Raw genomic sequence first — 12,508 nt, forward strand, 5'->3', positions numbered from 1 at the left:
CCAACTGCATGTGACACACATCTCGTATCTGAAAAAGAGCATCAGAAGGGGTAATTAACAGATATTACACACAGCTTTTCCACTGGCCTCCTCCCCCATCATATCCCACAATTAAAATGTTAACCTTCTCTATGTTCCCCAATACCTAGCTGTGAGAGTCTCCACTTCAAAGGTTATAGTGTAACACACCCTGGAGTTCCAGCGTGTTCCAAAAGAAAAAAGCAACTGATCAGGTCAGATACTCAGATATGCCTGAATACATGTCCTCAAACTGCTACTAAAATGAGAATGCAGGCAAAAGCAGTGTAGTTCGGGTACAAGAAACTGAAGACACAAACCCTGACTCACAGTAACAAAAATCCAACTAAAGGCCTCACCTTTCAGTGCAGAAAGCACAGTACAGTTTGCAACAATAAATACCAATCCCATACAGGAGCTGTTTGCAGGAAGTGTAATGATTATTGTGTGATCCCTATCAATATTTAACACTCATTTTCCTTTCATAAATTCTGTCCGTTGCTGCACCAGAGTGGAATGCCCTGAATGAAGACAATAATAGATGGTGTGCTTTCATAAACTGCAGTAAACATCAATTCTCAGACCTTATATGCTCATGTCTATTTATGCTCTGGATGTCTGCCTAAAAATGGATTGTCAGACTTTCTGTTAAGTGATCAACAGCATCCTCTTTCTATTAACCAATTGTACATGTATCCGTATAGAGAGAAACAATATACTGATTAATCAAACTCCATTGCATGCCAGTTTCTCTTCATACACACTTAGAATAGCTTAGAAGTTTGTCAGATAATTTCAAGAATTTAACAATACATCTATTTGCCAACATTATTATTACCTTTAAGTAATTAAAATACTTGCCTAAAGAGAAAAAACATTAATTAAAAAAGGTCACTAGCTGCTATCAGACTGCCTTTTGACTGTAACATAAAATCAAGCATGCAATGAACGGGACAAAACTTAAAGTAAGCCAAGCCTCAGAAGTACTTCTGAATGCATCACACAGCTATTTAACTGTTCACCCACTTAACAGGTTAACTTTGACACTAAAACACATACAACCATACTAAAACATCATAGTAATTGGGAGGTATTAAAAGATATGTATTCTGTTCACACTTTCAGCTTGACAGAAGTTCACCATGATTTCTAAGAGCAAACAGCCATCTCCAAAAAAAAAAAAAAAAGAAAAAGAAAAGAAAAGCATTTATTAAAAAATTCCACTAGGTTGCAAAAATATTTTCCCAAAACAACAGGATGCTCTTTTCTACAGAGTTCTTTGAAGACAATAGTAAGCCATTTTCTTCAAACTCCAAGTATTAGTTATTTGTAGATATTTAAAAAGCATTAACATCAAACATTGATCTTGTGATCCTGTGTAGCAGGAGTTTGCGTTTATGTTGCGTAGAGATGCATCAGCACCCTTTCAAACCTCATCGTCAAATGGTATGCAAAAGATTACTGTAGAGAACTTAAAATTTAGCTCATAAGCCAACAAACTGCCCCTTTAACACCACATATCGTGAACAAACTGACCCTCACAGTCAGTAAAAGTCTGAAGCCAAACAATTTGTCAAAATCAATACTTTGATCAAGGTTCATAAATGATTATCAACTACTACATTTAAATGAACATACTAAAATCTCATAGTTCAACTACAAAAACTGTTTTAACACAAATTCGTTTTGCAAGAGAATCTGAAGTCATACATGCATCTAGGGTGAAGTTTTTTCATCTCAGAAGTTGCCACATGAAAAAACGGTTTAAAGATCATTTTTATGAATTAACCATGTAAATTTCAAAAGCATTTGGCTTCGTAAAAGGAGGGTTTTTTTGTTGTTGTTGTCCAAACAAACAGCTATGCTAATTGATTAAAGAAGTCTAGGCTCTAACCCAGCAAAACAACTATGCTCACCTTCATGCCCAGTGTCATTTGAAACCTAATGCTGAAAGGTAAGCACTCATTGAAGAATTGCATAAAACCGTTACTCCCAAAAAATCTCTTAACAAAATATCTTGATAGAAATAACCATAATTTAAAAGACAACAAAAGATCTTTAAAATTCATGTCCTGATAATACATTTCAAGATTAAAGACTGTACAAATTAATGGAAGGGGAAAGCTTGAAGCTTTCCCCGGTTCAAACATACTATTTTACCTAAAATGGCTGGTCCCTCTGCAGTAGTGGGAAACAGAAGTACTGTTTGTCTACTGACATTTCTTCCTTTGTCCAGTAAATCCATAACACAGTCCATCCATAAATGAGTAATGAGGATATCAGCTTCATATTATATCAGCAAAAATATAGCCAAGAAGCTCAATGCTTTGGAAGCACAGAGAATACCTCAACATTCTTAGACTGTTTTAACTTTTAGGGAATAAAGGTATTTTATCCACAAGACTGATTTCGTTTCTAGAGAAATTAATTTTTCACATACCAAGCAATGCTGATCCAAAATTTCAGTTTATGCAAATGCCTTTCTATAAAGTCGACCACCTTATGTAGTGGTATTTCTGCCACTGATTTCCAGGATTCTAATTCCAAAATCAGGTAGGGACTAAAGCTAATGAAAGGATTTATAAGAACCTGCATTTCAGGCAGTTACTCTCTAACCTCCTCTACTGCTAAGCAAAGCACTTAAGTTCCACGCATCTTCAGAGGCAGACTATTTAAGGCATCCTTCCACTGCCTAGTGCTTCAAAACAAATCAGAAACAGGAAACCACACAAATCTCCAAGAACCTAAAATCAGCCTATGGCCCATATATAGCTATATTGTAAACAAGTAATTGAGAATTCATTTAACACAAACAGATCTAGGCTAGCTCACAAGAAAACAAAAGCCATCTGTGATCGCAATAGTCTGGATCCCAGGCTACACCAGCAGCTACCTCACAAGGCACACTGATAATCAGGTGCTGCGCAGCATAGATGGGGGCTCAGGCTAGCAAACACAAAAGGACTTCCTATGCCAGGCTCCTTGCTAGCAGCTCTAGGAGGCAAAGAGAACAGCTTGGGGTAAAGAACAGAGAAGCAGACACACCGAAGTGGCAGTATATAGATGGAGTGTATGTACAGCGGATTCATGGCACAGTCAAGAACTGTAAATTCCTGCAGGATTACTAAAGAACCAAACGTTGAATTCAGTATTTTCTTTTCAGAAGAATGCACTAAGCAAGTTAATCCTTGCAATTTTTCACCATAAAGAATGATAAATTATTTCTAGGTGAAGTATTTACAGCTTGTCTTTTAAAGCAGAAAGCAACTCTCGGGTTCAATATTTACTCACACAGCAAACAACTTACTTCCTACAGCAATTTTGAGTAGAATTCATATGGCGTGAAAAATAAGGTTCTAGACCAAATAGCTAGCTTTGCGCATTTTGTATCCAGTCCTTTCAGACGCTTTAGACTGTAGTAAGTTTCCACAAGCTTACCTGCAAATAAGATGTCAGAAAGGGAAGTGGGAAGGGAAGAAAATCTGCTTCTCCCCCATTTCCTTCTTTATCATACATACACAATCTAACTTGGTCACTTGCAAAGAAAGTTTTTTCCATTTGAAAAACCAGAAACAATAATTCCTTGGCATCGTACGTATTCTTTGGAAAGCTCTGATATGAGGAACTTGGATTTTATCTTTCAAACATGATGTTTTCTAAATTAAGGTCACTTTCATATTTTCTGAATGGCATAAATGTGCTAGTTCTACAGCAATCCGTATAGCCTTTCTAGACAAATATATATATAAAAAATACAAGTTTACTGCTAAAAAATAGGTATTAATAAAGTATTTCACATCTTCATAGACCAAATTTATTTCTATTACTTTGACAGTTTACTACATTTTTCAGTCTAACAAAATGATTGTGCCCCTGGTTTCATGCCTTCTGTACAAATATTCCTGCAAGTACTTCAGTAGTCGTCGTCCCTTTCCAAGTTTTTCCAGCAATGTTGCCTTCTAACTGATCTGCTTTAGGCAAGTGCAGTGAGCCTAAGCCTGCAGGGTATCTTACCACATCCAGCTACAGTAATCTACTTGTAGAGTTTCAAGAGCTAAATGAAACAGACTTTACTTCTGGCACTGTAATAGATCAAAAACCCAAAGAAAAATTTGTTTTAAAAAAAAAAACTTACCCACACAGTGGAATCATTGTTTAGTAGACCATCACTATTATACTCAGATTGTTCTGTGGATCATGTCCTCTCACCTAGCTCTAAGCACTTTTAATGTTAGAAATATGAATGCGTATAAAACTGCTCCTCTTAAAACTCCCGGTTTTTCCACCTTTGAGCACCTTTTCAACATCCGTGTCTTCTGCTATTGTCTATTCCTGCAGCCTGCTTTGGTAAGGGATTTACTGAAAACTTATCCCAGTTAAAAGCCTACGCATGAGTGATAAAGACTAGTCGTGATTTTATGATGAAAACCCAAGAGAGGAGAATATTAAATAGATAAGCTTGAAGAGTTTCCCCTACATACATACCTGGAAGCTTTACACCTACAAATAATTACAAACAGAACTCTTAACATAGCCTAATCTAATCCTTAACATAGATGCAAAACTGTCTCTATGTAAGGTCTAAGAGCCCAGTTCTTCGAAAAGTGTAGTTCATATTAGTTCCACTGGGGGAAAAAAAACAACCTAGCAATTTTGTTCAGCTGGATCCATGACTACACTATAGGTTTTATCAGGTCAGAAACACTGGTAGAATCTAGTAATTGCTAGCGCAGCTAAACAGTCCAGTAAAGATGTTGCTGCAAATGAAGATGTTAATTACCATACTTCCAGACATCTCATTTTGAGAGGAAGGGCACTTCTTGGTTTGAGACCCAATATACTCACATTAGCATTAACAGCAAATAGCTAAGACCACACCGGCATCTGCAACTAAAGCTGCACTAAAATAGTTTCCTTCTTAGAAGTACAACTCCCTCCTTATGCCACATCTTCAGAAAATAACGGAAGATTTTAGGAGTTGTCCCTGAGTACAAAAATAAAGAAATTAACTGGTTTGGCAGAAAATTGAGAGAACATTGCTTTCAAAGCCGGGCTCTATTCACACCTCCCCTCCCCAATCCCATCTTATGCATTTACAATTCAATAATCACAGAACTCATTATGTCATTAACTCCATCACATAAATATTAGCAGTAATTTGCTCAGTCTCAGAAATACTGGATTTCCCATATTTGGTATCATCTGAATTACAAAAAGGTTAGTTGAATCAGGCCACCTCTATCTGGTACTGCCTGTCAGTACACTCACCTGACCAGGAAAATATTAAATAGAATGGAAGAGAAGGAATTAAAAAAAAATTACCCTGACAAAATACCTTGATTTTCACAAAATTGGTTGTCAGTTGCATTCCTAATTTTTCCCCTCTCTGCATGCTTTTCTTATGGGCAGGGACCTAAACTGTATACAGAAAAGGAAGGGAAATGCAAGTATTTTGGAAAAAAAACTCTGAGAAAGATGGACAATAAACAAGAGCAGAAACACAAAGGGAAGCCTACTCTCTGTTTAAGAGTCCAAGTAAACAGAAGTCATCTCTGATGCTAAGAAGCAGCTTTATAGAGCTGTATCAACTAGCAAAACTAATCCCTTTAATAATCAAAAGTTGATTTATTTCATAGACCTTGATGTAGCATTCCATGTGCTCTGTAGGGCTATTCCACATAGTACTTCTCATCTTCGGTCAATAAATATGATTCTGTGTAACACCCTGATGAAAAAAATCACTGAGCATGGAGAAGAGAGCACACTGAAACAAGATGTCAAGAATCAACATGGCTGTGCCAGTCTCCACAGAAAACCCTCCTTAGTCAATTCCAGTTGATGAAAAGGTTTTAAGTGCCGCAGAGTGAAGCTTGGCAGCCTGCAACTGACAGAGCACAAGACTCAAAAGCACAGCAGCATGCACACGAGGATAAGGAACATATCACTGCCAGGCAGTTCTGCCAACACGAGTGAAAGCTGGTGATTATTTTTCTTTTCACGAGAGAATGTCTACACTAACTAAACTGTATAACTTACAACACAGAAGAAGATTTACCATTACCACGTCTGTATACCAACTACGAGTCCATCTTCGAGATATGTCAGTACACACGAAACGAGATTTACGCTGTCAAACTAACGTAAACAACTGCGTTTGAAACGGCGTCCTACTGTGACCCTCACGATCTTCCTCACGCGTTTCTTCCTACTACAAAAGAAATCGATTACAGAGTGACAGGTAGCTCCCACAGGGCAACAACGCCTGTTCGGCCAGCGGCAGACGGCCTGGCATAGCCATGCCAACGCCCCGTACCCGGAACCGAAAACGGAGGTCGGCGAGAGGCCGCGGTGAGGCCCCTTCACCATCGGCCTCACCTCCTCCCGCGAACGGGCTACGCTGGGGGGAGAACGGGGCCCTCCCGCGAGGCCTGCGGCGAGCCAGGAAAGGGGGGCGGAAGAAGGACCGCGAGCAGCAGCGACGAGACTGGCCCCACCGACGGCAGCGCCCGTTCACCCGCCCTGTTCGAGCGGGCGTAGGAGGCGGGGCCGTTCGCGAAAGCCCACCGCGACCCCGCCGCCGGCAGAGCACTGGGCACGGGCGGCCACCTCTCACGGGCTGGCCCCGGCGCCTGGGCCTACTTATTCCCCCAGCACCCCGCGGGCCGCGGCCCCGGGCAGACTCACCAGGGGGCTGCCGGTGCTGGCCATGGCCCGCCTGGCCCGCGGGCCGCCCCCCGCGCCCGGACTCACCAGGGGGCTGCCGGTGCTGGCCATGGCCCGCCCGGACCGGGGCCGCTCCCCACCCGTTCCGCGCCAGGCGCTCGGCCCAGCCTGAGCCAATGGGGCGCCCGCGTCCCCCGCCCCCGACGTCACCACAACAATCCCCCCCCGCCGCAGGCGGGTCTTCCGCGCACTGCGCTCGCTCACTGGTGGCGGTAACTGTTACTCACAAGCGAGCCAGAACAGAGCGTCCCCCGTCAGCCTCAGCGTCCAAGCCGAGAGGAGGATGCGCAGTTGAGGGAATGGCGCCCCAGGGAAGCTGCGCAAGTAAGGGCGGAAAAGGGCGGGCCCGCCGGGCAGCACCGCCCCCGGACACTCAGAGCCGGATTTGTGCCACGACGGCCGCGTGCCGTAGGAGCGGCGGCGGGTGGCGCCAGCGCGGCGGCTGGGATTGCCGGGAGGGCCGCGCCCTCCACGCAGCTCGGAATTCGAGTGCGTCATAAATGCAATGCCAGTGCGCTTGTTCGTTCCTGAGAACTTGCCTCGTCTGCATAACACCCGCGCTCCCTCGCCGGTTGTGACAGGCCGTTTTCCCTGTTTTCCGTACGAGCCCGCGGTGCCCGGTAACGGCGTCCTGTCAGTCCGTGTGCGAGCCCGCCGGCCACAGACGCCGGGAGGCAGGCCAGCCGCGCACGACACTGTAGTGAACAAATTGAGTTTGTCAAAGAGTTCCTAGAATTGCGAGGGATTACTCAAGAGGATGAGGCAGGAAAAGACTATCTAGTTTGCTGAACTGCATCAGAATGTACAAGATACCAATATTTAGCTTCAAGTGGGGGTGGCGTGGAGGGCCAGGGCAACTGCAGTGTCCCAGAGTTGATCACTTTTTTCAGAAAGGTTTTTAAAATAGCCAGCCTGAGTCACATTTCCTGTATGATAATTTTTTCATCCTTCTGCCTGAAGGCAGAACTAATCTGTTCTGCAAATTAGTAGAACAGTTGATCATAATCTTGTAGTAGGTTGGATGCATGGGTCAGTGGACGTCTGCGTGTGCGGTTTTTTGTTGGAAGCCTACCTGCACTCTTCAGACTCTATCCATATTTTAGGCCTCTTAGAGAAACTCTGCCAAGTAGGAAAAAGCTTTTGTGTAACTTAGGTCAGTAGTGCCATAACTGTGTTTGTGGCTACTGAATGATGCTGTGATGGTTTTCGCATATGTGAATTGAAAGAGATTATCCTGGCGAAAAGGCAGATTCTTTTCCATGTGATCTGGTAAAACTTTTCTCTCCTCATTTTACAGTTTTGGGTCTAACTAGCCATTATCATAATGGTCCACACAGCTGCTTGACCAGCTGGATTTATGTTTATGTCCTTGGATACTTTTGTAAGGCTCAAAAATCAGCTAGTTTTTTTACGGCTCAAAAACTATCACAAAACTATAAAAATTTGTGGATTGCACACAGCAAGTTTACAGCTATTCCAAACGTTATACAACCAAGACTTGTGAACACAAAGAAAAGGAAGGAACCAAACAGGGCAGACTTGTAATACTATTACATGACTACTCAATTAAGCTGTATGTGTCAAGACAGTTCTGTGCAGACTCACATCCTGTTCCAGTAGGACTTACTTGGGCACATGTAATACTCTGATTCAGCTTCTCTGGGCTGTAGATCAGCTGTACAGACTATATGTGTGTGTTCCAGTATGCATGAGCCAAAGCAAACACAAATCAGGCAACAGCATCACTATAGGCAATTTGCTAGGTTCTGCTGCTTAATATCAGCAAACTGTAACATTTTCCTTTCTAGAAAAGCAGATGGTGCCTTTAGAACAGAGGTAATAAAGCACACAGTAGCATTAAAGCCGTGAAGTACCAGTATATTGTATGTAATTCTTAGAGCTGACAATGCTGTAGAGTCCAGTGGCTTCATCTGGCAGAGTTTAGTGTATCAAACCTGCTGGAAAACTTGGACAGTAGAAATTTTTATCTCCAGTTGAAAACAAACTGAGAAACTAAAATTAATTAGAAAAGGGGACAACTACAAAATCTAAAGTTTGTCATCAGTCTTAGGAAAAAGGGAGAGTAAAGGCCTGTTATTGCTCAGGAAAGGGAGTGAAGAATAGATAATGTGTAATGGATTGAGGAATAGAGCACACTCTTTTTCTTCCACTAAAACAATCTAGTTTAACAATGAAGATATTATTATTCATTTTAACAAGATAATAATAGCACACAAAAAAATTGAGTTAAAGTCCTTAGAAAGTGTGTTAAATTCTGCAGGGACAGATGAAATTTGCCCCAAAGTGTTTTTTTTGGGGAAAATGAAACAAAACAAAACCACCAAAACCAAACAAATAAACAACCCCAAAAAACAAACAAAAAAAACCAAACCAACCAAGCAAAGCATAAAGAACTGAATCAGTCTCTGCAATGTTGAAAGTTATTTCTGAGAAGCCGTTCAAGAAGCCTAGAGGACTTCTGAATGATGGTCTCATCTTCAAGTGTAGGAAAAGTAAGGCCAAAAATAATGCTAAACTAAGTGAATGATTAAACAGAGAATATAACTTGATTCAGCTTCCATCTTTGCCAAGAAAGCTTACTTGCTGCTAACAGGGTAGATAGTATATAATTTGACTTTGCTAAGATTTTTGACACAGTTCAATTTTAAAGGAATACTAAGGAAGCTTGTTGACCTAAATGCTAGCACCTTGTCTTGTTAATGAATAATTAAATTTTTTGATAATGCGTCTAATCATTAGCAGTTCCCTGTTAAAGTGAAATGGCATTTCAAGGGGCATTCCAGGCTCAAACTTGGCCTGATTCAATATTTTCATCAGTTTTGGTAATGAAATAGAAAGTATGTATACAAGATTTGTGATATTATTCTGGGAAAGATTTTAGTCACTTGGGGAGACAAAAATGAGGAGAAAAAATATTTTGACATATTTTAAATACACTCTAAATAATACGAAATTACATAAAGTGAAAAGTATTGCACTTCAAAAAAGAAAGCAAATGTATTAATATAAGCTCTGAAATAATAGGTTACTAGCAATTTACTGAAATAGGATGTGAGAGTGAGAGCTACAGAGTACCAGAATTTAAGTAATGAATTAATAGTGAGATGTTACTGCAAATAAATACTATTTTAGCACATAATGACATACAGAATTTGAGAACGGCAGCTAGTACTTATTTCATTCTTCATGTAACAAATGAGGATGCAGTTGAATAGTATATCCAAGTCTAGGCATGATGCCTTCGGGAAGCTGTGAATCAGCTGGAGAGAATCGGGGAAAGCAAACACTGCCTGTGGTGGAGGGACGTGGGGGGATCCGGCACCAGGGGCGGCCAGCGCCGAGGGGCATCCGCTGGGCGGGGGAGCTGCCCCGGGGAGGAGGAGGCACCGCCACATCCACTCCAGGGGCTGTCCAAATATAACCTACCTGAAGCCCGGGCCCAGAGGCCATGCAGGAAGCGACACAAAGTCAGCTGAAGACGAGCCGTGTCCCTCAGACCCAGGTGGAGGCTAAATAAAGCTGCCATGCCCTGGGCAATATAGGTGACTAGAAGTACCAGGTGAGACAAGCAAAGCAAAACAAACAAAACAAACAACCTCCAAACACACCACCAAAAAACAAACCCACAACTAAACCAAAGTCAACACACCACCAAAAAACAAACCCACAACTAAACCAAAGTCTTTGTCACAGAACATTTTCAGCTCCTTAGTGGCTTACAAGCACTACTTAAATATTTTCCAAAATAGTTTCTTTTGGCAAAATTCAACAGAAGAAAAAGGGAAGAATGCTGTGTACTTTGTTCTGGTTGCAGGTGATACACATAGCATGCACTCGGTAGTCCCAGGATGTGAAAGGCTTCATAGGTTTGATCAGAGCCAATATTATGTCTCCTTATTAGACTGTAGTTCTCTATCTTCCATTTGAAGGATATATATCACTCTTAGAGGCAAAAGTCAGCCTTAGAATAGTTCAGAGATTCTGGAACAAGCTGTGAAAAACCATAGCTTGAACCTAATACCAGTCTCAGACATGACACCAAAGAAAAGAACAAAAAAAAACCTTAAAAAACCACAAAGCAAAAGGACGGGGGGAAAAAAAAGGGGGGGGGGGGTGTTATAGCCTGCTTTTTTTGAAAATTTGTAGTATTTCAGTGGCTGAATAAAAATGAGGCTTTGATTGTTCCAAAGACCTAATTGTAAAGCAGAGGCATTTGGTTTTAGCTACAACAATTAATATTTTTAAGTAACTCCATAAAAACAGAAGCAGCTGAAAGTTTTTAAGAGTTTCACCTGGAGAACTCCTGATGCTGGAATATCATTTCAGCCTTTTAACCATCAGCCTGTCATCATCTGCAGACTCAGTTCTTATAGTCTTGCTATCTTGCCCTAATGGACACAAGCAGCAGCATCTTTGGCTTTTCATTTCTCTCAAGTAATTTCTGTCTACATTCAATCTCTCAGTTTTCTTTTGCTTCTCTATTAATGAGGTTTTACACTCTCCCTTCCATAGCCTGCTTCTCCTTACTCATATCTGAATATAATTGTTCCCACTCTCATTTTGCTAATACAACTGGTACAGAATACCTTATGAACAGAACAAGATTTTATGAAAACGGTTCAATTTCTGTGCAGACGTGTTCATAAGTAAGGGCTGTCAAGATCTGATTAGTTTAAGATACAATTAATCTGACAATTTCAGAAAGCATCTCTCAGATTCTGAAGATTTGAAATTTGGAACACTACATCAAACTACACTATGGGGTCTAAAAGTTTGGGATCACCAAAATCCTCCAGGTGTGTGGCATTGTTTTTCTGATTTTCTCATCCTGGGGAAATTACAGGAACTGTTAATGACAGCAACATCATGTTCTCCTCTTGCCATTAGATTGCGGCAGAATAAAAGATGCACCCTTGAATATAGCTTTTGCAAGTTAAAAAGCACCGAGGACCAGAAATGGGATATTTTTTCAAGTATCAGAAAAGCCCTTTGGTTACAACACTGAAAACAAATCACTGCTGTCACCTTCTATGGCTGTCACACAAATCGGATGTTAACTCCTCCTTCTGTTCCTGTTTTTCTCACAGATGAGGACTCCTCACAACAGTTCTCTGGCTTAGCATGCTTTTTTGGAAGGATGTCTCAACCTACTTTGTTTCTTCTAAATGAAATCTTTCTTTGCCTTGTCAAAACTAATTTGTGCTGTCACCAGAGAGACAATGGAAGCACTCCAAAGAGAAAGGAATGAACATATGTGACTGTGTATATGCGTGTGTCAGCTAGTTCAGATGCATGTGTACATATCTCAGTATGCTTGCTAAAACTGTTGAGCCCATTAAATCTAAGAAATGCAACTAAGACTCCAGAAATCTGCTTGGTAGATGATTAATCATATATAGGATTTTCTGTGTCTAGGGCAGAAAGTAAACCTCCAGAGATTCACACAGAAAGGCTGTACCTGTTGTGCAGATAGGCAAAGGACTGATCAATTCTTGAGAAATAATAGAAGCCCTGGAGAGGCCTTGGGCCTGGCCTCTTCTGTGATTAAGTAAAGGTCATTTGTGCTGTTCTTGTTTTTCACCTTTCACCATTAGATCAGCCCAGCCACTTAACCTTGAAATATTTTTTTGTTAAAGCAGTCCATGAGGCTTACTTATTGCAAAATAAAAAGTTACAACCATTCAAGATAATAAAGAACACGGCCTACTGTCTGATTATCTTTAAATAGAGCAATTACAAATTCTGA

The 12,508-nt window shown here is 41.1% G+C and overlaps 1 protein-coding gene across 4 annotated transcripts in view; it reads right to left on the bottom strand.

Moving 5' to 3' along the window:
• The window catches only part of PDPK1 (3-phosphoinositide dependent protein kinase 1), a 31,591-nt gene extending 24,537 nt beyond the window's left edge, over window positions 1-7,054 (bottom strand). The window contains exons 1-2 of one of the 4 annotated variants that reach the window (XM_042036988.1): window positions 6,703-6,766; window positions 6,074-6,226 (exon numbers count right to left, since the gene is read on the bottom strand). In XM_042036988.1, coding sequence (XP_041892922.1) covers window positions 6,074-6,076 — 3 coding nt within the window. In that variant the 5' untranslated portion in view covers window positions 6,077-6,226; window positions 6,703-6,766. Of the gene's footprint in view, window positions 1-6,073; window positions 6,227-6,702; window positions 6,876-6,968 lie in introns of those variants that run through there. The other 3 variants (XM_042036989.1, XM_042036987.1, XM_042036985.1) reach the window with 3 other exon arrangements.
• Between the last annotated feature and the right edge of the window lie 5,454 nt (window positions 7,055-12,508).

Source organism: Corvus kubaryi, unplaced genomic scaffold, assembly GCF_017639235.1.
Source record: "Corvus kubaryi isolate FWS band 111438036 unplaced genomic scaffold, C.kubaryi_AGA036_p1.0 37387, whole genome shotgun sequence".
Taxonomy (NCBI): domain Eukaryota; kingdom Metazoa; phylum Chordata; class Aves; order Passeriformes; family Corvidae; genus Corvus; species Corvus kubaryi.